Genomic DNA, 26700 nt, shown 5'->3' with positions numbered 1-26700 from the left:
AAAACCTCCGAGTTTCTGAAAAGTGATATTGATCTCTTTTCATCATTTTTCAGGAGAGATTCTGGCACAGATAGCTTTAAAAGGGGAAGTGTAATGGCTGGGTAGAAAATGAGCGAGAATATTGTTCAGCTGTATTTTTTATTAAAAATACGCCTAATGAAGAGTTCCTATAGCCTATGGACAGCACATATTCCAGAAAGACTATTCAGGTTAATAACCTAAACATGCCATTCACATGGCAAACATGCAATGCCTCCCCAAATATTTCTTATACATAATTTAAAAAATTTACAGTCCACAAGAAGTGCAGGTGGAGATGGGTGGTGCTGTTGCAGGTGTGTTTGGACACAGAATTAAGTGTCAGGTGTCAACGCCTTGCTACTAAGTCCATTGTTTCTGTCCTCATTCTCTCCTCATCTCCATTCTTTTCCATATAGCTAACAGTCATTTAGTTAAAAACTGATGATAAAAGTACTATTGCTACTTCTGGCTTGCCAAGTGGAGAACACATATCTTGATGAGGACTCTGTCCTTAAATAAGCAATGAAGCAGTAAAGGTGGGTTGCAGATTGCCTTCTTACCTGAACTGTTTTCAGAGTCCCACCTCCAGCAATCTCTTGAGAGCTGACCACAGTGCTGGGACAGGTTAGCTGATGACTGTTATAAAACAATGTGTGATAGAAAGAAGGCATAGCCAAGTGGATGGTGTGTGCTCAGACTGTTCATTGTGTCAGGTATCTAAAAGGCTGCTTGTGCCCCCCTGTTCCCCAAGACAGACAGAATGGACAATGGCAGTGCTTGACTTGACAAAAGGTTTTCTCAGAGCTCCAGCTACACACCTGCCTGAGAGCGTGCATGGTGCAATCATGGTGCTATGTGGTCATTTAGAAAGCATTTGCTATTCCCAGCACCTGAGTTTTGACATGAACCAGTGAAGAGAGTAGCCCTACAATTGCCCCTTCCCTTGGGTTCTGCTGCACAGCAAGTAAGTTGTAATGTAGGAAAGGGCCACAACAGCGGGATGCTGCTCTGGGTGTGTTTATCATTTAGCAGAGAGTCAGACTCCATGATGAAGAGTAGACTGAGATAGGAAGATGCTGAAATGCTCCAGAGTAGACTGAGATAGGAAGATGCTGAAATGCTCCAGAGTAGACTGAGATAGGAAGATGCTGAAATGCTCCTTAGCTTCATGTTTCTCTATTCCATTCTCTGTTCTGCATTCTGTTAGTTCTGAACAATAACCCACATCTTCAAAACACTCGAGGGGACTGAATGAGGGAGAGAATCTATACACTTTTGGCACTGTTCCTGGCTCTCCTTCTCCCTAAGTGTTAATCACAGTAGGAAAGTTGGGCTTCTTCTGTGACATCTGATGAGCCATTATATTATCCTTTGTCCACAGCCTGGAGAGCATCCGCCAGTGTGGTGTTGCCCTCTGCATTGTCCTGGGATTCTCCATCTTGTCGGCATCGATTGGTAGCTCTGTCGTGAGGGACAGGGTGACTGGAGCTAAAAGGTTGCAACATATAAGTGGCCTTGGCTACAGGACATATTGGCTAATTAACTTCTCATATGACATGGTATGACTTGGGAATATGGTCCTTATATGAATGTGGAAGTGGAAGGACCCAAGTCACCTGAGGTGGTTCACAACTGAAGCTCCCATTCTGTTGGCTGAGAACATCACCAGGCATTCAGGATTGCTTCATGAAAGGAAGACTAAAGAATCAGGGGCTGGAGATCTCTGAAATAAAGGATCCTCCCAGAAATACAGTTTCTTTCTTAGGGAGGGAATGAGCAAATAACAGCTTTCACTATTCTCTTTCAAAGATCCAGAAGGTGAATGATAAAAATAATATTAGAAATGATCTCTCATCTGTATCCCTAACCTTTGCTTGTGGTGTGAGTACCTCCCAGGTGTGGCAGCAGGTATCAGCATTTCCTGTAGGGTGAAATCCCTAGACTGTCTTCTGCTCTTTCAGTCATTTAGCAAGTCCCTGTTGAGGTGCTGCCTAGAGTTTAGGCCAGGTATTTTCAAGGCATGGACTCTGAAATAGTGCTCTTGAACAACCACCACTCATGCCATCACTGTGGCATAGAGCTTTCATTTTTGTACAGCTGAAATATATGTGCCTTCATGCCCTCATAGATATGATTCATTCTATGATGCGGAAAATCCTATGTGAGCAGAAAGCAGGACAGGCCTGAAACTCACTGAGAGCCTCCCACTCGTCAGCTTCTGACCATCTGTGTTATGCTTTACACAGAACTGATGTGTTAGCAAGTTGCTCTTAAGCGATGTTTACCCCTTTGAATGAGCTTAGAGTTCAACTGATTTGTTTGCTTCTGATCCTGTAATCTAGATGTTTTAAAACATAGAGTTTATCTGAGTCACACCTGAAATACCTTAGCATTTCAGGAGTCTGTTGCAACTCTGCCTTCAGCCAGCACTGAAGATGATTCATAAATTACAAGTCAAAAGTGCTGTTCCCCAAAGGCTTTATCTTTATTTCAGCCATACCTCTTCATAAGGATGTAGTGGCCCCTCTGGAACGCTGTTTCTATTTGGATAGAACCACACTTCAGTACCTCCCACTCAATTCTGTCTCTAGTACACAGTCTCAAGCCTCTGTACTCCCTGACATTTGCCAGCGGGTGGTCCTAGAGAAAGTGAAGGACGTGCAAACAATGAGTAGGAGCACAAAGAGCCACACACCCATGACACCACACAGAAACCAGACCTTAAAGACCTCAGGATTTCCCCTCCTCTCTGTGCTTCCTCATTATCTCTGTATCCCCAACACAGACTGGGTTCTTCACTCTGTGATATGTGGACTTGGGGTTTAAAGGCAGGAAGAACTAGTAGATTGTTGGCTGACTCTGCTTCTACTTTTACTCAATCATTTTATATTTATTCTGTTCACTGACTCAATGACTCAATCAATGAATATTGTTGAGGACCTGTTGGGGGTCAGGGTGTGTGTAAGATTGCTGAGAACTGAACTTTAGTATCCCCTTCACACCCCCCAGCATTCATTGTTCAAACCAATTCCCCAGGGTGATAGTATAAGGAAGTGGAATCTTTGGGGAAATTATTAGATCAAGAGGATGTAGCCTTCATGAATGCATGAGTACCTTTATAAAAGGGATCTCAGAGATCTTTTTATCCCTTTCTGCCATGTGGCAAGAGAATAAAAATGGACCACTTCTAAATTGCTCCTCCTATGCTAAATCTGTTACCGTACAGGTCTTAGATTTCTCAGCTTCCAGAGCTGTGAGCAACAGATCCCTGTTGTCTGCAAGCCAACCAGCCTGTCTGTTTTGGTTTCACTCTCTCAATGGACTGAAAGTTGGAACTAAATCTATGAGTAAGTTAGAGTAGGTCTCTCCCCAACAGAGTTCACAGACTTATTGGAAGAGGAAGGCAGCAATTATACCAGATGTAACTGATTCATGACTAAATCTTTGGCAAGAATGAAAGAAGGTAGTGGGGTAAAGGCAACTTTAACCCAGGGAGTTAGAGTAATAAATTAACTTTCAGCAAAGATCCGAAGAGAAAAAGGACTCAGCTGCATGGGTGGTTCTGAGGAAGCCAGTGACCCCAGAGAAGAAATAGCTAGGTTTAGGAGTGCCTGAGGAAGGCCCTGGGATTCTGTTGCCTGTGCAGTGCCCTTGAAGGAAAGCAGAACATGGAATCTCTCTCTCTCTCTCTCTCTCTCTCTCTCTCTCTCTCTCTCTCTCTCTCTCTCTCTCTCTCTCGTGCGTGCATGTGCGTGCGTGCGTGCGTGCGTGCGTGCGTGCGTGTGTGTGTGTGTGTGTGTGTGTGTGTGTGTGTGGCCTTGTTTCTGGGACAGTGTCTGGGTTCCTTGACCCTTCTCAAGAAAGGCAGGCATAGGTGACTCTGGTAGGTTGTTGTGTCTTCCCCTGGAGTACCATAGACCCCGACTTCAAATGCAGTCATATTCTGAAGCTCTGGGTGTTGTTAGGCACATCAATTTTAGAGGAACACAGCTAAGCCCACAACAGTGACTCAGCATGATGAACTCTAAAAATACTCTACTATGCAAAGCAGGAGCTAGGTGGCAGTAGAATTTGAATGGAAACTCCAGGGTAAATAGAGAATGGTTAATGTCCCTATCCACTGCAGCGTGTCCCCTTTGTCTTTGCAGCTCTTTTACTTGGTTTCCGTCTGCCTGTGTGTCGCCATTATAGTCGCCTTCCAGTTAACAGCTTTCACTTTCCGGGAGAACTTGGTGGCCACAGCCCTCCTGCTGGCACTTTTCGGGTATGTGATGAGAAACACGGCTGCAGAATTATCGTTTGTTTTCGAGAAAGAAAACCCCTCAGGATGGCTTTGAACCTGCTGTCTGCTTCATGATTTTCTGTCTGCTGAAGCAATTATGTTGCTTCTACCAGGGCTGCCGAGCAAACAAGCTTGAGCAGGATGATGAACGCCCTGTAAGGAGGGAAAGGTTGACATGGTCGTAATGAAGATGGCATTGGTCCTGTCTCAGAAAGGCCCTCAAGCTGTTTGACAAACTTGTGCAGTGGGAAATGGATTCTCTGTTACTCTTACTTTGACATTAATCGTGGGCTCAAATACATAATCCAGTTAGCTCGGAAATTGCGTTTGTGGAGATTCTCGTGTAAAGCTGTCTGGCATATTTTTTTTCCCTCTCCTATAATATTAGTAGCTTGGAAGTATTTTGTGTGACTTCTATCACTTTTTCCTCAGAGGAAAAATAGTAAAAGTAGAAAAGTCACTGCAGAAATTCTCATTTATACACACTAGATACATGTGACTGCTCCCCAAATGGTACTCGTTGGGTGGAGAAAATTAATCAATGTCCTATTTTTTTTTTAAAATGACATGCCCAGATTTATGCCAAAGGCTGTAACTAAAGTGAATTTTGCATATTTTGTTGTCAATCCAGTGATCCAGAATTATTCAAAGTATCTAAAGTAGGGGACAGAGTTTTGCCTAAACAAGTATGTGTGCATCATCAGAGGAATAGATAGATTGATATGAGTTGATGGATGGACAAGTGGGGAAATATGTAAAGATATGAGGAATATTTCAGGAATATTCATGATGTCACTTATCCTCTGGCCTTTCTGAAATTAAGTCCACTCTAACCCTTAAGTTCCTCCCTGTAAAATGCCAATTTTGTTGCTAAAAGTTAAATGAGATAATCTCTGTAAATGTCAGGGACAATTGATAGAGTCATTAAGTTAATTTTAGCCATTACTATTATTCTTAGAATTATCTTTTTCTTTAGAGAAATTGTGTGCTCACTAAAAAGATGCTTGTGGAACATGGTGTTACACTCAATTTGAAAGTTATGAGCTCATGTATAAAGGGTTGTGTATGTGTGTACCCTGTTCCTATTATCTTATTTCAGATCATTCATCTCATTGACTGGCTAAGTGTTGCTGCATTTCATTGTAGCATGTGTAAAATAGATCGTGCTAAAAAATTACATTTGAATTTTAGAAGGCCAGACTTCAAAAATGATGACAAAATTTGGATGAAGTTATATGGTTCAAAACTTAATCTTATCAAATATGTTTTTAGAAAATGTTTAACTTGATTACATCAAGCTAGAAAATTCCATGTTCATAACTAAACATCTTTTGGGATTTCTAGAGAAGTATAGGTCTATGGATGCGTAGATATGATTTCTCAAGGATGACATACTTCCTTGTCTTAGTTCCTGTTTTAGTGCTGTGAGGAGACACCAGGACCAAGGCAATTTATAAATAATGCTAGGTCAGGCATGGTAGCACATGCCTTTGATCCCAGCACTTGGGAGGCAGAGACAGGGGGATCTCTGTGAGTTTGAGGCCAACCTCCTCTACATAATGAGTTTCAGGACAGCCAGGGATATGTAGAGAGGGACCCTGTCTCAAAAACAATAACAAAACAAAAACAACAACAAAACAAAAATAAATTAAAAAAAATAAATAAACAAGGCATTTAACTGGGGACTTGCTTACAGTCTTACAGTTTTAGAGGGTTAGTCCATTATCATCACGGCAGGGAGTGTGGCAACAGGCAGTCAGGCATAGTGCTAGAGCATTAGCTGAGAGCTCACATCTGATAGCAAGTTGTGGGGAGAGAGAGAGAGAGAGAGAGAGAGAGAGAGAGAGAGAGAGAGAGAGAGAGAGAGAGAGAGAGAGAGAAAGAAAGAGAGAGAGAACATGAATGAGTTTTGTTGGTCACAATAGCACACACCTCTAATACCGACACTCAGAACCACAGGACACAGGCAGAAAGACCAGCATGAGGTCACATATTAAGGCCTTCTTTCAAAAATCCCAACAAATTAAAACAAGTCAAGAAAATAACACTAAAAATACCCGAAGTAAAAGACAGCTTATATTAAAAAACGTACATACTTAGTGCTAAAGGACTGTGAAAATGAGAGTGCAGACTCCTGTTTCTTCCCCAGGGCAATTCACACAGCAGAAGGAAGGGACCAGTTGTCAGGGGGAGGACACGGTATGTTCTCATAAATTCCAGAATACCTGTGAACAGTAGACCAACCTCCAGCGAATTATACAATCATTAAAATGATGACATATTTTAATAAAAGAGTAGAGAGTATTAAAAGCCACAGTAGGTTTCACATAAAGTAAATTATGCTCTATAAGTCAATTTAAATTTTCCTTAAAAATTTCAAAAGATGGGGGGAGGTGGATCTGCCAATATGTTAATTTCAACCAACTGTTTGAAAGGAAAGTAATAAAAAGGTAGTTAAAAAAAACATGGGATAGTAGCTGGTGGAAAATCAGCTCAAAGCCTCATTAATGCAGGAAAGGAAGCCCCCAGGGGCGTCACTTAAGATGATGTCTTTGTCTCTGAGTCTTTTTTTCTTAGACAATGCTTTGATCCACTTGTCAAATATTTGAAGGACATAACCCAGTATGAAGACCTTATGTAAAGTGTGGCAAAGTACAGATTCTGTGCAGTCTCCAGTAGAGTGGAGACCAGAGATGAGGTGGTAATTACTTCCTTAAGGAAAGCTCGGGGTGTCCAGAGTGACAGTGGGAGAGGAAGGCATGGTGAGGCCACCCAGTGAACATGGAGATGCTGATCAAAGCGATGATCATCTTGCTGTGCTCTGTGCTGACAACTGACCACATCAGATATTCCATGAGGTGCTGCCCCCCCCAATTTCTCCAGCTCCCACATTTTCAAGTTTAACAAAGAGAGCTGGCTAGATGCCACATTGCACAATGAACAAAGAAAGGCTGGCTCTTTTGTAGTTCTAGTTTAAGTACACCATGATGGTTATCTCCACCTCTTAGTAATCTGCTTATATAAATGAAAACAATTTGTCTTATATTGTTACACATGTTGTGTTTGAATCAACAGTTTTAATATATATATACGTATGTATGTATATATATATAAGAATATATATTAAGGAATTATATATATTATTGCTTGCTCTAAGAATGAATTTGATAGAAATTAAAACAGCGGTAAACTTGACACACAAGCTTCTGCTATTGTTTATATGTATTTCAGTTGTAGGGATAATTTGTTTCCTCCTCCTTCTTTTCATTCTTTTCCCTTATTTTGTCCTCTATGTAGACCTGCCTGCCCTTGAACTATCTTTCTGCCTTACAGCCTGAGCTCTGGAATTACAACAGTATGTCACCATGCCTGGTTCCCAGTTGCTGAAAGCAATCACATGACAAAGGATAACAGTTGAGTTTTTCCTTAGAAAGGACAGTAGGAAGTATATATAGGATTTGAGGTGGGATTTGAACCTTCCTGTTACTACTTCATTCAGACAGGAGTAGTCATAATTTACAGCATTAGCCAGCGATGGCTCACCTCTTTGGCAGTTATTTTGATTTTATTTACTTATTTTCTATAGCAAATATTTTAGAAAAATTGATTTGAAGCACCTGTCTCCAACATATACTTCATAAAAAAATGTTCTTCACGGTCAAATTATGAGGCAGATTGCTATTGAGTGAGGTTTCTGAGATACTGTATGGCTTTGTACATCATATTCCATACATTTTCTCAAGTATAAAAGTTTATATTTTAACCCAGGGGAGTTCTCTAGTATCATTGTTCTTGTGACAGAGAGCTCTGAGTATTGTTATATTCTTGGAATCTTCTAGTTTTCCCGCTATAACCGATAGGCATTATTGCTGCAATAGGCTTGGGAAGCAAAGGGGCTCCATCAGACAGAAGTGATAATAGTGAAGTCCAGTGGAAAGCCCAGACCCTTGTGACACTTTTCCTTTGCCTTGCAGGGTCTTTGGAGGCCCCTCAAAGGGTCTTTTTCTATAAGAGACTATTACATATATTACACAAAGTGAGGAAAACTCAATTGTTCTAACAACATTGCATCTGTACTTAATTCAGTTGTGATAACAGATAAACGTTTCAGGAAAATAAACATGACTTCTCTTCTTCTTCTTAGATATGCAATGATTCCATGGATGTATCTGATATCCAGAATCTTTTCCAGTTCAGATGTTGCCTTCATCTCCTACATCTCCTTGAACTTCATCTTTGGCTTGTGTACCATGCTGATGACCACCATGCCCAGGCTCTTGGCCATCATTTCTAAAGCCCAGGTGAGTCACCGGCAGTGGCATTCCAAAGTGCCAGAGCCAGGAGAATGGGGATGTCTACTACGTACTTCATTACCAATATGGCAAAACAGCTGACTCACACAACTTAAAGGAGGGAGGCTTTATTTTGACTCACAGTTTAAGAGAGCTTTTGCTTTTAATTTAGAACATGTGTGGGAGGAGGCTGTTCACCTCCTCAAGTGTAAGGAACAGCCTGGGACCTAGGTGCACCCTTCAGAGGCCTGTTTTCAGTGACTTACTCTCTACAACCAGAGTCTTCATGCTTGAGTTTACAGAATCTTTCAAAATAGTGCTACCATCTTACAATAGAAATTAATGAGGCAATTATACATATACACAGTTTATCTGATCATCAAAAGAGGTTTATTTGGGGTAAGCTTACAGTAAGCAAAGGGGTCAGTTACGGGAGCCAGGAGAGGTGAGGCACAGTCCAACGTGGTTCTTTGGAGATCTCTCACTTGGTCTGCAGTCCAGCATCCAGCATCCAGGATCACGAGGTAGCCAAGAGAGAGCAAGCATGTACGCATCTCAGACCTTAAGAGGTCCCTCTCTTGGTCATGCCCCGGATGGGAGCAGGCACCTAGCAGTTACCTGCTGCCAACTAGGGACAGTGCTTCATGGGTGAAGCACAGACAACTACCCCTACACCATCTGGGAGCCAAGTGTTGAGTATGCCACCCCATTGAGGGATACTTTAGAGTCAAACCCTAACAAGCTTCAGCCCAATAGAGTTACATTTCCTAGTAGAATCCAGGGAAATATATGAGTGACCTTGTCATTTAACTTTAGAAGGAGTGATTGATTGCAAAAACGTCTGTGGTGTTAGGGGAACTACTCCATAAGCCAGGGCAGGGCCACATAGGTAGTCACTGTTCTGTTACCAACACCCTCCTTGGAGATCCTCAAATGTTGACTTATTGGTGGTAGGGAAAGGGATACAATAAAGTATGCCAAAGTGTCACTGTATCTTGGTTCGAAATCTTAAGTAATATGGGCCACAACCCTGTCCACACTCTTCAGCATATCTGAAGAGTGATATCAAAGATTTATGTAATTTAGTACAGTGTCTTTCCATGGGTTAGAGAAAAACACTGCCCTGGGCATGGGCTGTTTACCAGGGAGCCATTTTCCTTGTGGAGGAAATGTCTACCAGGCATTAGAGGCAAGCTGAGATCCCTTCTGTAGATACATCCCATTCATTCCCTCCCTTTTCCCTCTACCCTGGCCCCTTCACAAGGCTGTCCTCACTTTTGGCTTCTGCATTAAGCCGTCATGCCCAGCTTGACTTTTGGGAACAGGCTTCAGACTCTGTCCCCTCTTTAGCTCTCATATTTCAATCCTTTCTTTTTCTGCTTGTTATTCTCACCTCTGAGCACATTGTGCTCATGAATCTCTTTGCTGGTCTCATACTCTCTGCTGGCTCAGTAACTCCCATGTATTTGAGTCACAATCTGCACAATTCACCTGGGAGAGGTACAGTGCTCCTAGTGGAAGGAAATGCTGATATTCCTATTTCCAGCTAGACAGGGATTGAGGCTTGCCCCTCTGGGACAGGTTCACTCCTTGTGGCTGGGTTCCAGGCTTGACAGACTCTCAAATGATGGTCAACATTATCTCCTATTATTGTACCTTATGTTTGTGCAGAAGCAGTGGAGAATGTAAATATCCATTTTGCATTCAATGAGGGCGATGATCTATTTCAGTGATTATTTACAGATTGAGTTTGACAGTAATCTGTATTAATATTCTGAGCCTTTCAATAGACAGCTTGCTGAACAATTAATTGGCTTTACTTGAGGAGAATATTGAAGTCAGCAGAAAAGGCATAGAGACCCCACTCCACCCCATTGATTTCTAATGTGACATGGGTTATTGAGGATGCTGTAAACTGTGGTGGGAAGGAAACCAGGTCGAATGCAGATACAACTAGGAGAAATCCAAAGCCAGAGCAGCTCTGGGAGAATGAGATAACAGAAGACGGGTAAGCTAAGCTAATTCTCAAGGGAAAAGGAAGGTGAATCACTGGGAACTAAAGAGGAGGTCAGCCAGGAATGGTTGCATCCACGAGACCCTAACAGCGTGGTAGATGAAAAGACATTATTATCTGCAATTATAGACAGCACCCAAAAGAATCAACAGGCAATGGGTGTTTCCTGGAAAAAGGAGTCCACGTCACTCAGCAATTAGGAATGGAGGACATTTGACTGGATTTGCTTTGATCTTTCTCTTTCTTTCACCCCTTATTCTGATACTGTTTGCTGAAGCCATTTAACAGTATTACAATACTCCATCATTTTCATGTTAAAAAGCATTATGAACTTGTAAAATTAGTGAAAGATATGAAGAATGGCCACTGTGCTCTCAGGTCATAGCCAAAATAACCAGTATTAACCACTGAACGTGCAGACTGTGGTGTCAATGTGGCTCTTGTCTTTGTCAATGTTGCCAAAATACTGTTAAAGAATGATGTGTCTTGGGTTGTTAGGCAGGGCCAGGCATGTCTTTCTCTCTCACAGATGAATATCTCTGCTGCATCCAAGAAAATGTTAGCAGGTCACAGCTTTTATTTCTCTACATGTTAATATGCATCAATTGCCGCTATCCCCAAATCAAACGTTTGATTTGTCAATCCATGAATCTCTGCTTTTTTTTTTTTTTATTAATTCAGCCTTCACATATAGCACAGTCTTTGTTAATACTTGTGTAAAAATCACTGTGGGTGAGTTATAAAAGCATTGATGTCACCATACCCTGTCATTAATTATCAGTTCCCAAGTTCAAAGCTACCTTCCCGGACTATCACTGATAACAGCAATCCTTTCAGGCAGTATACTAATTGACACAGGCATAGATCAATATGACTTTAGATGTAGTTTTTCCTGAGAGTCCTGTTACGGACTGGCAGGCAGTTGCCATTTAATGTATTCACACAGTGAAAAGTGGGAGAGATAGCTAGTGGCTCTTTCTCTTCCCACAAGGACACCAATTTCATTGTAGAGATTCTTCCCACTGCCGTCATCTACCCAAAACTACCTTCGAAAGGCCTGACTTTCTAAGCTACTATATTGGGAATAAAAACGTAACATATATATCTTGGGAATGGTACAGATATTCCATTCATAAATTCTGCCCTTGGGTTCCCAAGACTCATAGCTTTCCCACGTGGGCATCTCAAACTCACTCTGTCCCTGTGGCTCCAAAATAGCTCACTTATTATGGCCCCGATTCTAAAGCATAGGAACATACCATCTACTCCATAAACTTCATCAGTTTATTCAAATGTGAGTAAGACTCAAAAATATATTTCATCCCAACTTCTCTCCAGCTGTGAGCCAGTACAGTCAAACATATGGGGCAGGTATAGGATACACATCCCTAGTCCAAAATGGAGAAGAAGAAGAGAAGGACAATTGCTGTGGGATGGTCTGTATGTCAAATTGCTCTGATTCGTCAATAAATAAAATACTGATTGGCCAGTGTCTAGACAGGAAGTATAGGTGGGAGAAAAGAAAGAACAGGAAGGCAGAAGGAGACACTGCTGGCCACCACCATGACAAGCAGCATGTGAAGACACCGGTGAGCCACAAGCCATGTAGCAAGGTATAAATTTATGGAAATGGATTAATTTAAGCTGTAAGAACAGTTAGCAAGAAGCCTGCCATGGCCATACAGTTTGTAAGCAATATAAGTCTCTGTGTTTACTTGGTTGGGTCTGAGTGGCTGTGGGACTGGCGGGTGATAGAGATTTGTCCTGACTGGTGGCAAGGCAGGAACACTCTAGCTATAGACAATAAATTCCCATCAAGCAAAACCTAGCAAGACATACAGCACAGGATCTCAGGAGTAGTCCTATCTGGCTCCATGACTATCTGAGAGTTTTTCTGCATAAGAGGATAGGGCAGACTGGACCGACAGCCCCAGTCAGGGACAACAGGAAGTTATTAGCATTAGCATATGTTACAAAAAGAGAATAGCTTTTAATTTCATCTTTCCCCCCATTTTATTATGCAGAATTTGCAGAAAATCTACGATGTCCTCAAGTGGGTTTTTACTATTTTTCCTCAATTCTGCCTGGGTCAAGGGCTCATAGAACTCTGTTATAATCAGATCAAGTATGACCTGACTCACAACTTTGGCATTGATTCTTATGTGAGCCCCTTTGAGATGAATTTCTTGGGCTGGATCTTCGTGGAGTTGGCCTTACAGGGCACAATTCTTCTCCTCCTGAGGATTCTGGTACATGGAGACCTTCTGCGATGGTCAAGGTATGTATTGAAGGGCTCATGCTTAATGCCTCTGATTATTGAATAAAGAGTGAGGAAAAGTCCGCCTGGAGCTTCAAGGTAAAGAAATGTGTCTTATTGGCATTATTATGAATGGTTCTAATAAGTTAAAGGTTTTATGTTTCCTTTTTTAGTGGGTAAGTATGAGTCACCAACTAAATGGAAAAAATTTCAAAAGATAAGGTGCCAACCTTTAAAATAATTCTTTCAATTATTTGGTTGTCTCAATTTATTTTCCACTTTGAAATTGCTCAATTTTTCCATTATTTTGTAACAACAAAACTGAATTTGGTTGATACCATAAAATAATTCATTTTTATAACTAAATGGCATTAATTTCTAGAGTCAGGAAGGTGTAGGACTTTAGTGCAGAAACCACATGATTTTGCCAGATGCAGTTCCTCTGTTCTTGTTTTTGTGAAGATACTGAGAACTGTGTGTGTGTAGATAGATACACCAAGATGATTGCCAACACACATGCACGCACACATACACACGCATGCGCACACGCACACACAGTCACACACACACAAACACACACACACACACACACACACATACACATGGGGTATAAGGTAGCTTTGCAAAGATTTTAAAACTTGGTTAGATAAGGCACAGTGGTTAAGAGCACTGCTGTTCTTCCAGTAGACCCTGGTTCAATTCCCCCTACCCACATGGTAGATCACAGTTATCTAGATCTAGTTCTAGGGATATGATGCCCTCTTCTAGCCTCCAAGGGCACCAGGTACACACATGGTGCATAGATATAGATGCACACAAAAAACTCATGCACATAAAATAAATACATAAATATTTTAAAATACATTTGACGTCTAGAAGGAAATGTGTCTTCTTGCACAGGGTCCCCACTGCTGCTTTCCCTTCCCCCACTTAATGGACTGATCCTCTCTCTGTTTTTGGTTCTCTGATTCCCACTTCAGACAGAGGTTCTTCCCACCCCCACTTCTCTAATTTTATCTTTTTGTTTTTCTGAGACGGTCTCTCAAAGCAGGGCATTCTTTATGGAAAAATCTATCACCACCTTGTCACTAAAGAGTCTGTTGCAGATTATAAAGCTCCATTGCTAATATATTTGGGCAATCCTTTCATATGTATTGTTTTCTTCTCAGTCATTTCATGATATATTTCTTTGCATAATACCCCAAGGCTGCTAAAGTAGAGAACCATTAACCATTTTGAACACAAATCCCCAAACTCTTCTGAATTTGGACATGATTATTCAGGCATTTGCTGATTTCCCAGAGCTGAGTGACTCTGGATTAGAATTCTGAACACCTTTTAAGTGTAATTGCTTCTGTGATAATCCTTAATACTTCAGTCTGTTTAAAACCCACAATGGAGAATCCCTCTGGCAGCTTCTAGATTTCTCAATCCTTCTACATTATCAAAGGAATTTTCTTCAATGAAAAGACTTTTTGTGTTACCTTTACATCATAGAGGATATTAGTTGGGTTGTACTTTAGAACAATGTCTTTGATATCCACAGCAAATATTCCTTTGTGTTATGTTGATGTGAAGGGCAAGGATCAGAGGCACTGTCTACTCTTCTGCTTTCTTATGACTCCATATCACAATGACTGTGAGCTCCAATTTTTATTTAAATCCAAATAGAACCCAGTCACTTAACAGTGCTGAATATGAATAGCCAAGTTTCTCAGCAAGTCCTTCCTAGGGAAAATTATACCAGTTTTAGCTAAAAGTTAAAGAGAATGGGAAGAGACTTTTCCCTCATGGGAACCAGATAGAGCCTACCCTTTCTACCTGCACTATGTGTTTGTTACCAGCACATCCTGGGCATTATTGTGAAATCCACTTCACCTGCACACTTCTGCTGTCTTAAGATGACAGGTCTCTATTTGCACACAGCCCTGGCCTGATACCAGCTCACACAGGTGTGTGTGGGAGGTCTTGCCTCTTTTTGCTACAGTCTGGAGCTTGGCTGTGCTCCCTTAAACCTTAAGCAGGCAGAGTTAGAACAGCCATATGGTCCAGATACAAGCTGTGATGAATTACCAGGACAGGCCTGCTGTGTTTACTGCCCACCTGGATCCTTCTGTTGCACTGATTGGAGGATGGCTGAGCAGAGGTGGAAGAATTAGGAAGTTGGTTTGTTTGGATGTTACCCAACAAGCTTTTTTGCTTATTCTCTACCCATCAGAGTGAGAAGAGTTAAAGAATGTGCTGCCTGGTCCCTCCCTGAAGGCCAGAGTTGCTTAGTTTGGGTGATGTGATCAGCAGACATAAATACAATTTTTTAGGTGGTTCTCATTGAGGAGAGGATGGGAATTTTGAATGCAGACCTTTGAGTTATCAGCAGAGGGTGAAGGGTTGATGGTGGTCCTTATCTGATAAAGAAAAATACTAGTCAAGCAGAAAGGTATAAGTTGATGGAGTTTCATGAAATGAACTAACTCATCTAACTCTCTTTTTGATTGTTAAGTTGAATATTTCCCATGATTTTTGTGCCCGCTTCATTTCTGCTTCTGAGTAATTGCCTTCTGGACGCTATCACTCTCATTTTGTCTCTTTTGATTCATTTTATATGTCTTCACACATATAACTGACAACAGACCCTTTGGAGGATCTAACCACCTTTTCTCATCTGTATTATATGTACAATGAATCATACATACTTTTGTAAAATGTTAATTTCAGATGTGGAAAAATAATACTGAGTAAGTTATTGGGATGACTCCTCTGAACTGACAATGGATATTTTCTCTTAGCTATAGTACTTTTGTTTTGAAATAATTTGAGAGTTGTAAAAAAATGTTGTAAAAATTCTCCTCTCCCTATGAAGAGATGATTATATGCTATATAACAACAGATCACACTGAAAACAAGGAAATTGATGGGAGTAGAGTGTGAACACTGTGATTGGTTTGTACCTAATCATTAAAATGCAGGCACATTATAGTTTGTTGGAGAAATGAAAATTTACTTGAAAGTTAAAAATACCCAGATAGAAATTCTAATGAGGACCTAGAAGCTCAGATTCAGAATGAACCAGTTACACACAATGATCAGAGCTGTGCTCATCTGGTAAATATCTATTGAATACTACATGCAAGATGTGCAAAAAAAAAAAAAAAAAAAAAAAAAGCTGACTGTCTAACCCTTTTATGCAATCCAACTTATACTATAAATTTAATATTGGGTATTTTTATATATAAGGTATGTATACAATCTGTTTTGTTACATATTTAATAAATGAATTGATTACTATGAAAATACCTATATAAGTTAATATTTTATAATAATGTGATCAATATTTTTGGCACTTATCATGAGGCCTGGCATGACTTTATTATTCCCCAAATTAAAATCTTCCTCTAGCATTGATGTCTCATAGGTTCTGCCGGTAACATGCGCACATCCTTTGATTGTGGAAAGGAAGTTGATTTTATCTGGAATGAGGATGATAGGGCTAAAATCTGCCCCCCCCCATAGCTCATGGTCTGAGGGCTCTGCCTTCTGGCTCCACAGGTGTCATTTGGGGACCATCCCAGGACTGTCCCAGCTGGAAATTAACTCTGCCTTTATCTTTCCAGGGTTCACTCTGCCCCACAGGACACAACCAAGTCTGCTAAGGACATAGATGTTGAAAAGGAACAAAGGAGGGTGCTTGAAGGAAGAACTGGCGGGGACATTCTTGTGTTGTGCAACCTTAGCAAAAGTTACAGAAGGTTTTTCAGGTGGAAGACCACTGCTGTGCGTGACATTAGTCTGGGCATACCACGAGGCGAGGTAACAGCTGCAGTTTTTACCCATTTTCCCTGTGAACCTGTGAACTCTAGCTGTAGCTTGGTTTAGGCAGTCTTAGAATATCTGAAGTCACAGCAGAAAGCAGCCTCCACATTCCAGAGAGTCCTACAAGGTCACAAAGGGAAAGCTGGAGACAGGGTCTCAGCCTAGCGGAAATTTGCGGATTAAGTCAAAACTTACTTTGTTTCTAAATTTTGTGTAGCTGGGAGTTTTAAATGTGGTTTGACTTTCGGACTCAATGACTTTTATTGAGTACAACTATTTTTTAAAACCCAGCTAAAGAAGGAACCCACTTCTTTTACTTACTTAGCCTGTAATTTCCTTTGAGTGCCCAGTTAAGTCCATCTAGAGCAGTGGTCCTCAACCTTCCTAATGGTGCAACTCTTTAACACAGTTCCTTATGTTGTGGTGACCCCAACCATAAAATTATTTTCTTGATACTTCATAACTGTTATGAATTGTAATATGAATATCTGTTATGCAGAATATCTGATATACAATCCCCAAAGGGGCCAAGACCCACAGGTTGAGAACCACTGACCTAGAAGACTGCTATTCTGGTGGGTTAAAGAATGTACATACCTTAGCAGCTGAGCAGAAATCTTTAATCAGAATTGACAGAAGTTATATGAACTGACTCTTAATTAGACCCAATACATAAAGGGAAATCAATCCTGGAAATGATTACCTTTAATTAACTTAGAAATAAAGAGGCACCTTGCATCCTTGGAGAAACCCAGTGGTTACATGGCTATCTTATTGCCAGCTGCCTTCCTGCTGAGCAGATAATCCAGATATGAGTACCCTGGGGTTCGTAGAAGCCTAGAAGCCCACATAAAGCAATCTAGGAGTGACCTAGATTGCGACAATGATTTCTAGGACAATTGGACAAAATGTTAAGAATTATTTCTTAGCTATTGTTTCTATTGATTTTTTTAGCACTGTGATCTAACATTACTGAATTTTGAATTAAAATTAAGTCAATTTAAATTGGTATTAGTTTCTTTACTATCTATCCATGGCTGTTTTAAGCCAAAGAGAAGAAAGAGAGAAAGAAAGAAAGAAAGAAAGAAAGAAAGAAAGAAAGAAAGAAAGAAAGAAAGAAAGAAAGAAAGAAAGCAAGCCTTGGAAATAGGCATGGTGTTTTTCATATTTGAGGTTCCATTTGGACTGTTTGTTGTCAGTGTTACAATCAACTGAAGAAGCTCAGATCAGTTGTAGAAGTTTTCATTGCCTCAGGTTTGTGATAGCCCACCTCATCAAGATAAGAAGGCAAGCTGAGGGAAGCTGCTCACCTCATGGCCAGCTGCTAAAAGGATAGAAAGGGAAGGATCAAGTTCTAATATCCCGTAAGAGTTTAATATCATTGAGCAAAAATGGCCAATTGGGCACACCTCCTGTGTAGTTCCAAGCCCGCAGACCACATCTTTAGCACATGGGTCTTTAGCGACTTCCAGGGTCCAAACTATAGTGTGGTCTCTTCTCTAGGATTTTATGTGCAGCATGGTTTGATTGCCTAGATGGAAAGTGCCTTGTGAAGAAAACAGAGATGACTACGATATAGATCCCTGTCCCTCAAAGAATCAATGAACTGGTTGGGAACTAGAACATCATAAGCAGATGCGTTATCCTCTGTCTAGACAGGGTTAGAGAGTACTAGAGTAGTGGTCTTCCGTGATTTTCAACAGTGCAGGATGGCAGGTGTACCAGCAGGAGTGTGGAAGACTGTTACTACAAAGGCAGGGTTAGCCCGGGCTCTAAGGCAGAGATGTGGTCTGGATAGGCTGATAGAACACCTCAAGTCTCAGGTGTGGTAGGCCTGATAGCAGTGACACAGGCAGGTCTGGCATAAGATGGCCCCCTATATTAGTTGGGGGAGAGATCCAGTGATGTTGGGAGAAATGTGGTGAGTGAGGCACACGATGATTAAGGTTATTGATGTTGTCCAGAGGCCCATAATGGAGGTAAGTGATAGGTTGGCATGAAGGCAAAGTGCAGAAACAGTCATTGTGCAGGATCTGAATATGGAGGAAGATACATGGTGTCAGTAGATATTAGCACTCAGATATCAGAAAATGTACCTGGGAAGATTTGTGTTCTAAGGATGAGTTTCAGTCACATCATAGCCAGAAGTACAAAACAGGTACTAGATCTAGAGAATGGGGTGAAAAAGTCATTTTCACGTAGAATGTAAGACAAGATTGAAGAAAGAAATCAATTAACTGTCAAAGTATAAGGTTGGAGGTTGTTTCCTTAGTTAATACCAGGATTCTCTTAGGCTCTGAGTATGAAGTGGATTTACAGCCTCTTTGATGGAAAAGTGAAGGCGTGCAGCTACCAACAAGATCTGTCATCCATCCATCCATCCATCCATCCATCCATCCATCCATCCATCCATCATCGCTATCTCTCTATCACCTCTATCTCTCTATATCTATCCATCATCTATCTATTCATCCATCATCTTTCAATCAATCTCTCTCTCTACTCATCTATTATCTATCAATTATCATCTATCTGCTAGCTGTTGATTAATTTTTCTATAATTTATCTATTTAACTTTTTATCTACTTGTCTCCATATATATTCAGCCATCTCTATATTTATCCACCCATCTCCATCTCTCTCTATCTATATCTATAGTGTGTGTGTGTGTGTGTGTGTGTGTGTGTGTGTGTGTGTGTATGTTTGTGATAGAGAGAGAAACTCAGAGTGGAAGATAGAATGGTTTTAGAAAACCTACAAAAATGAAACCAGAAGGAAAGCAAGTGCCACAGTGACGTAACTTCCAAATATGCTATCATGATGATCCCTGGATAATTTGGATTATTGTTACTTACTACTCGTTCTATTAAATTGTATATACTCAAATTTATCTTTCTTTAAATTAGTGCTCATGTATTTGTGCACAATTACCACAAAAGTATTCAAAGCATAAAGTGCCCTTATACAGCAGCATGGTTCCATACTGCAATGACATCACACATCAGAAAGATCAGCATACCATCAAAGCAAATGCCATTTCTAATATAATACTGATTGTTCTTTACACTTTGTGTCTGACTTCATGTTTTATTCTCAGTGCTTTGGGCTCCTTGGGGTGAACGGCGCTGGGAAGAGCACAACATTCAAAATTCTGAATGGTGAAATTCCACCGAGTTCAGGATATGCTGTCATCAGAACTTCTCAGGGGTATGATCCAAACTTTATCATTTTTCCTGCCACTTACAATGATATCAAATCAAATCAGGTAGCCCCCAGATGCCCTGCTCAGGTCTGTGGAAATAAGTTTAGAAACACTATTGTCTTCCAAATGCATTTTCTGTTTGCCACTTTCCCAAAGGGGTGACTAGATTTCCCAATAGCAGTGACTGAAGCTCAACCCTTTAGCCAAGAAGACAAGACATGTTTCCCAGTCTTAAAATCTGTTGTTGATATAGGCATCATGCCTACCATTTTTAATTTAAGCATGCTGACATACTTTGTATTTACATCTAGTTTTAAATGTTATCTATGTGTTCACATTCATGCATGCCTATATGTGTAGAAAGATGCACCATGTCCATTTAGTAGGATGATAGAACTAGGTTCTCCCTTACTGTCTATGCCCTAGCTAGCCGCAGATTTTTGTCCCAATTAATGCTACAAGTTGATTGGCGTAAGATCTCATTATTGTTTGTACTTTACTCACTATTTGCCTGACATATCTTTTATTCTTTTAACAATGGTGTTATTACTGTTGGTTATTTATTGAAATAGGAATTCTTAGCACATGTTCCTCTAATGAATCTTGTCTAGATTCTTTTCTCATACCACACACTCCAACCACAGTTTCCCATCTCTCCTCTCCTCCCAGCTCTTCCCCACCTCCTTACTCCCCCAACGTCTCTCTTATGTTTCCAGTATTCTTTTTCAGTTCCTTATATTTGACTTTGTTTTTATGGCTGTATATATATATAGAAATTCTCAGTTATAGTGAGTCAATTTTGTCCCACTATCTTACTTGTGGCTTTTTGAATCTTAAGTAGTGTAAGTGTTACAGCTCCAAGGGGACAAGTTTCCTCATCGGAAATTTTGCAGCTCTGAGGGGAAATGTATCCTGGCAGTTGGGAAACAAGGAATACCACAAGTCACACTGCACAACAAACCTCACACAAACAATTTATTGAGAAAGACACAAGAGGGTGGCTGCCTCTGCTCCAGGAAGAAGCAGCAAAGAACTGAGCAGGAGGCAGGCTTTATATAGAGTTTCTTGGCAGGGGACGGTGGTAAGGGGTGAAGGGGTGTTCTAGGATGGCCTGGGATTGGTGAGATTTTGTGGAAAGCACAGGGATTGGTGGGATTTTGTGGCTTGATTTGGGCTTTATTTCTATAGGGCAGAGCTTCGCAGCCTGCATCTTGAGGAGCTGGAAACTGCTGGTATGCTGCTAGAGTAGTCTGGGGGGCAGAGTCTGGCAACTCATGCACTTTGAGGGGCTGGGCTTGGATTTTAAAGTAGTCTGTGGGGGGTGGATGGCCATCAACTAGCATACCTTTACAAGCAATTCTTCCTTTTCTGAGGTCATAAAGCTGTCACCTGTCTTCTCTTTTCCAAAGATTCATTGTTTTAATGTATTTAGTTTCTATTGGAATCTTTCATGTAACAGAAATATAATTTGATTTATTTCTTATCTGAATAGTATCTCAAATATTTTCTCAACAAAATACCATTGCTCTTTAGTTAGCAGCAGCTCTCCTGTCATACTGGCTCCTTATTTGTGCTGCGTGTTTGGCCTCAACTGCATTGTTCCAAGGAACATCTCAATGTATGTCTTTTTTCTCTTTCTTAGTTTTTATGTGGACTCTTTGAGTCTAGGAACCAAAGTAGCACAAGGCAGATCAATAACAGAATATCATAGAAGTTTTAATTTTTGTTTTCTAATTGAAAATAGATTCTTCTCTCATACAACACCCCCCCAACCACAGTTTCCTGTCTCTCCACTCCTCCCAGCTCTCCCCAACCTTCTTACTCCCCCAAATCCACTCCCTCTCTGTTTCCTTTCAGAAGAGAAAGGCCTCCATGAGACAACATCCAAACATAACAAAATAAGATACCATAAAACAAGTCAGAAACCATTGTGTCTAGGTTGGACAAGTTTAGCAGGCAAAGGAGTCAGAATCACACCTGCTGTCATGTCACTGTTAGGAGTCCCACAAAAACATCAAGCTAACAGGCGTATCATACACCCAGAGGACCTGGTGCGGGTCCCACAGGCCTGCTTCCTGCTGTTTCCGGCGCTGTGGGCCCATGTAAGTCCTGCTTACTTGATTCAGTGGACAGTGTTCTGTGGCTGGGGTTTTCTCTCTGGGTCCCATCAAGCCCTGGCAGTCTGAAAGCCCACTTATAAAATAAATACACAGACGCTTATGTTGCTTGCAAACTGTATGGTCGTAGCAGGCTTCTTGTTAACTGTTCTTATGTCTTAAATTAACCCATTTCTATTAATCTATAAGTTGCCACGTGGCTTGTGGCTTATCAGTATCTTAACATGTTGCTTCTCCTCACAGCAGCTGGCAGTATCTCTCTGCCTCAGCCTCCACTTCCTAGAATTCTCTTCTCTGCTTGTCCCGCCTATACTTCCTGCCTGGCTACTGGAGAATCAGCATTTTATTTATACAGAGTGATATCCACAGCAGTGTTCTCTTGGTGTCCTCCATCCCCTCAGATTCCTATAGTCTTTCCTCTGCCTCTTCTGCGAGTTACCCAGGGCTCCAAGGGGAGTGACCTGATGGAGACCTCCAATATAGTTTCTCTTTCCACATAATGTCTAGCTGTGGGTCTCTGCACCCAGAGGAAGTCTGTCTGATGATGCCTGAACAAGTCATCAATCTATAAATATAGCAGATATATTTAGGAATGGCTTCATTGATTTTTCGTTTTTTGGTCAGTCATGTGTGGTTCTTTTATATGGATACGAGGATCTTCAGAAAAGTATGAAGTCTTAAGAAATGGCAGATAGAATGATTTTTATACATTTTAGACAAAATTTGTTAAATTAAAAAATCAACTGTTAAAGCAATAAATGACAGGACAGAGGGATCTCTGTCATAGGAGAGTGTGTTCAAGACTCGGCACTGAGAGATATGCGGCCTTGTGAAACCTAGTGGAAGATAAGGGCTGCAGGCATGGGTTTGTTATTCAGTCCTTGACTGCCCCAGTGTCCAGTCTCTGGTCATATAGTGTATTTTTTCTTTCTTTCTTCCTTCCTTTGCTTCTTTCTATCTCTCTCCTTTCCCCTTTTTTTCCTCTTTTCTTTTCATTTATTTATTGTCCAGCTGTGGCTGGTGAAGGTAGACATAGGCAAGTCTGAAGTCCCTTTCTTCAGCAACCTTTTCTTAGGAGCCTTTGACTAAAGGAACTGATAGACAACACCTGTGGTATTTTGGCATGCTCTACCCTGCTGTCCACTAGACTGTCTAATGTTACCATAGTGTCCTTCCTAGTTCCTTCTTCAAATTGTTTGCAACATTTTAGGAACTTCTTTGCTACATATTTCATTACAAACTCAATATTTTGACTACAATCATATCAATTTTTACTGCAATTTGAGGCAAAATAGTTTTTTTGTGATATTTTGTCTTTATCCTCTTAGACTATGTATACTGTTTACTGACATTCACCCAAGCTGGTTTAGAAACACCAGTTCTTTAGGTCTTCACATTTCTTGATGGAGTCCTTGCAATATCTTCTAGGTTGTTGATGCAGGTGAACTTGACCTCACATAAGGTAATTTTCCTCTTATGTGCCTGTACATTTCATTTTTGTTAGATTTTCTTATTAACTGTCATTTCTCCAGCTTACACTAGAACTGAGTTCTGTAGGTTTATCCATTCTCATTATCATATCCTCCTTGTAACCCCCCTGTCAATCCTTCTCTGTATGTATAGATCAAAGCAGGCCTTTAGTGGACAGCCAGGCTCTCGCCTCATGGTTATATGGAGATTTGTCATACTTACAACCTCCTAGAACCTGGTGCTGGTCCTACTCCTGCCAGTCCAGTGAGGAAAAGGAGCAGTGTGCTATTAATCCCAAGAGATATTCTCAGCTTCTTTTGATGAGGAACAATACTTTGCCCTAACCCAATACCTAGGAGATCTCATTTTGAACTTGAATTTGGTCTTCCATTTTATCACAGCCATAGAAGGCTTTTGGGTCTTTTCCTCCTCATAGGGACCAGGTGTGTGGCTATTTTCATGGGATTCAAATGTAGAAGGCAGACATGAGTAGTCTTAAGCATTGCCTATGGAATTTTCTTCATTTCAGAATCACAGGGGTGCTTAAATGAGTGTGATTATTTATTCTCAAAAAAATCTGCTACAGTGAATATGGAAAATAATTCATCTATCCCATGTTTTAGATTTAGAGGAAGAAAGTCAAAGCATTGTGTTTGTAATTCCCTAGCAGAATTTTAATTGACTTAACATAGTGCATAGATTGTCATGCAAAGAACTAAGGTTTTTGGATAATAGCATATTTTTCTCTTCTAAAAATGATAGATATATTTCACATCAAAACAATGTTAAGTTAAAACACAGTTTATTTTCCATTTAATGGCAGTATTTCAATGTGTTGAATATTATTGCTTGAAAATATATACCATTTGTCACTTAAAACATTTGGTATTTAATTAATAAATTTATATACTCTAACTTTCCTGTCCAAGGGTAGAGTATGCATTTATGCTTTGTTTGTCAGAGCCAATACATGAACACAACGTTCATGATAAAGGCTATTTGAGAACAGAAAGTCAAATTTATTCAGACTCATGTATGCCAAGCTGGTTGTGCATACCACGTACCTTTCTAAAATGGAACCTACCTATATGGAGCTGAAAATCTCTTGAGGATTAGAATGTTGACTTCCCCCTATATTCACAGAATTAAGAAGTACAGCATTTTCTTTGTTGCTTGTCATGGCATCTGATTATTTATTCTCTCTAATTTGCCTATTTACAAGACTATATGGACAAAAGAATCAGAATTTAAAAGGGAATAAAAAATGTAAGGTTTACTTTTTCATCCCTGGAACACTGACTCCTTTATTATTCCATTCCATCATTTGTAAAATAATTGGAAAATGAAATTCAAATAACTGCTCTTGAAAGGGAGAATAAATTTGCATTCACATAATGGTCTGTAAGTCTCTTATTATGCTACATATCTGTGTAATTAGTTTAATTATAACTAAATCACACTTGCATTAATTATATTTTTAACCTTGATTATTTGTAATGTTAATTGCACATTGGTATTCAAAGAATTAAGTAGGTAATTAGAAGCACAATAGAATTTGTAACTATCCAGAATGCTGGAGTACCCCTTCCTGCCCATGTAGCCGGGCACTGATTGCCACACACTGAAACACAGGGACCCAGATGATGTTCACTACATTAGGGCTTATTTTTCTGTTTCTTTCTGTGGTTACATCATCAGGAACAGTCCTTTTTCTGTATTGGTGCTTTGTTAATTTTCACAAATGAATAAATGGATAATCACACTTGAGAATATATATATATATATATATGTTCATACATACACACAGACATGCATATATACATATATATATACATAATACATATGTATATATAAATATTCAAACCTACAATTATGATCTGGATTGAAGTATTCCATGAGCTCCTGATATAATGACAGTGATCACAAGTTTATTGCCTGCCTGTCAAGAATCACATACTTGTTTTTTTGATGGTGATGATGGGACAGAATCTCCTATAGCTCAGACAGGCCAAAAACTTTCAGTTCAGCTCAGGATAACATTGAATTTCTAACCTTCCTGCCCACCTCCTGAGAATTGAGATTATATGCCTGTTCCTACATGTAATTTCATGTTCCCAGCACAAGGCTAACGTTTGGAGCTTAGATTATCTTAGGCCACGACATGTATGATCCAGGTTATCTCAGCTTCTTCTCTGCCATAGGCTTTCCTTTTCTGACACACGAAGATGTTTGGATTAGGTATTCAATGCTGTAATTATTGGAAATTGCAGCCATGGGTTAAAAAAATACTAATAACAAGACTCATGACTTGATGTGACTCTATTATTCACTGAAGCGTTAAGGGAGGGAGTCTTTAAATTCTGGGCCTTACTTAATAATTATAATGGCTTTGGGAAGAATATGTTACTCTAATTTTACTTACATGGAGTCTGCGATTCAAAAACATTGAGACATTTACCAGAACTCAAACTCTAGAAAACCATAGTAGAGTTTCAATTTTTTTCAATTTTATTTTTTGTAGTTAAAGTGTTTTGTTTTTGAGAATTTCACTTATGAATACTACAGTTATATCATTTTCATATCCCCTTAACTCTTCTTGCATCCCACCACTTACTCTCAAATTCACAGCCCCTTCTTTAATTATTATTGTAACATTTATAGACACATATATACATGCATATATATATACACACACATACACACTATATATATATATATATATATATATATATATATATTTCCCATTGTTCTTTATTCTTAGTATTTTGAAAAGTTGTATATCTCTGTAATAGCCTCTGTCTAAAGTAGAAAAGAAACTTCTTTGATGAGGGATGAGATGAGAGTTTTACTTACCTGAGGGTATAAGGATAAGTATTTAGAATATAATTAGAAAATATTGGTTTCAGAAAATGGCAGTAGTAGGTACTCCTTTAGGGTCCATGACCTCACCAGACATGAGTTGTTGGTTAGGTTTCTAGTACCAGGCATGAATTCCTTTCCAGTGAGTGGGACTTAAGTTCAATTAGACACCTCTTGGTTACTCCTAAGATACAAATACCACTATTGCACCACTGGGGATATGTTGCCAAGCTGGCCCAAGAGACTCCTAAAACCATGTAGGCTATTGCCATTCCCCTTGGTTGTCTCAAAGTACCTGAAGATGAGACCCTGTTACTCAAGATACCACATACTTCAGATATGAGACTTGGAGAAATTGAATGAGAAATAACCTGGA

General features: G+C 40.0%; 1 protein-coding gene across 1 annotated transcript in view; it reads left to right on the top strand.

Annotated features, from left to right (window-relative positions):
• The window catches only part of Abca13 (ATP binding cassette subfamily A member 13), a 436683-nt gene that overhangs the window by 320588 nt on the left and 89395 nt on the right, over positions 1–26700 (top strand). Inside the window, exons 50-55 of the mRNA XM_028891010.2 lie at positions 1403–1580; positions 4170–4285; positions 8448–8604; positions 12634–12887; positions 16478–16673; positions 19774–19883. Of these exons, the coding sequence (XP_028746843.1) occupies positions 1403–1580; positions 4170–4285; positions 8448–8604; positions 12634–12887; positions 16478–16673; positions 19774–19883 (1011 nt within the window). The remainder of the gene's footprint in view (positions 1–1402; positions 1581–4169; positions 4286–8447; positions 8605–12633; positions 12888–16477; positions 16674–19773; positions 19884–26700) is intronic.

Source organism: Peromyscus leucopus, chromosome 10 (assembly GCF_004664715.2).
Source record: "Peromyscus leucopus breed LL Stock chromosome 10, UCI_PerLeu_2.1, whole genome shotgun sequence".
NCBI lineage: Eukaryota > Metazoa > Chordata > Mammalia > Rodentia > Cricetidae > Peromyscus > Peromyscus leucopus.
The sequence above is the reverse complement of the archived record's forward strand: the minus strand, read 5'-3'. Positions and strand labels throughout refer to the sequence as shown.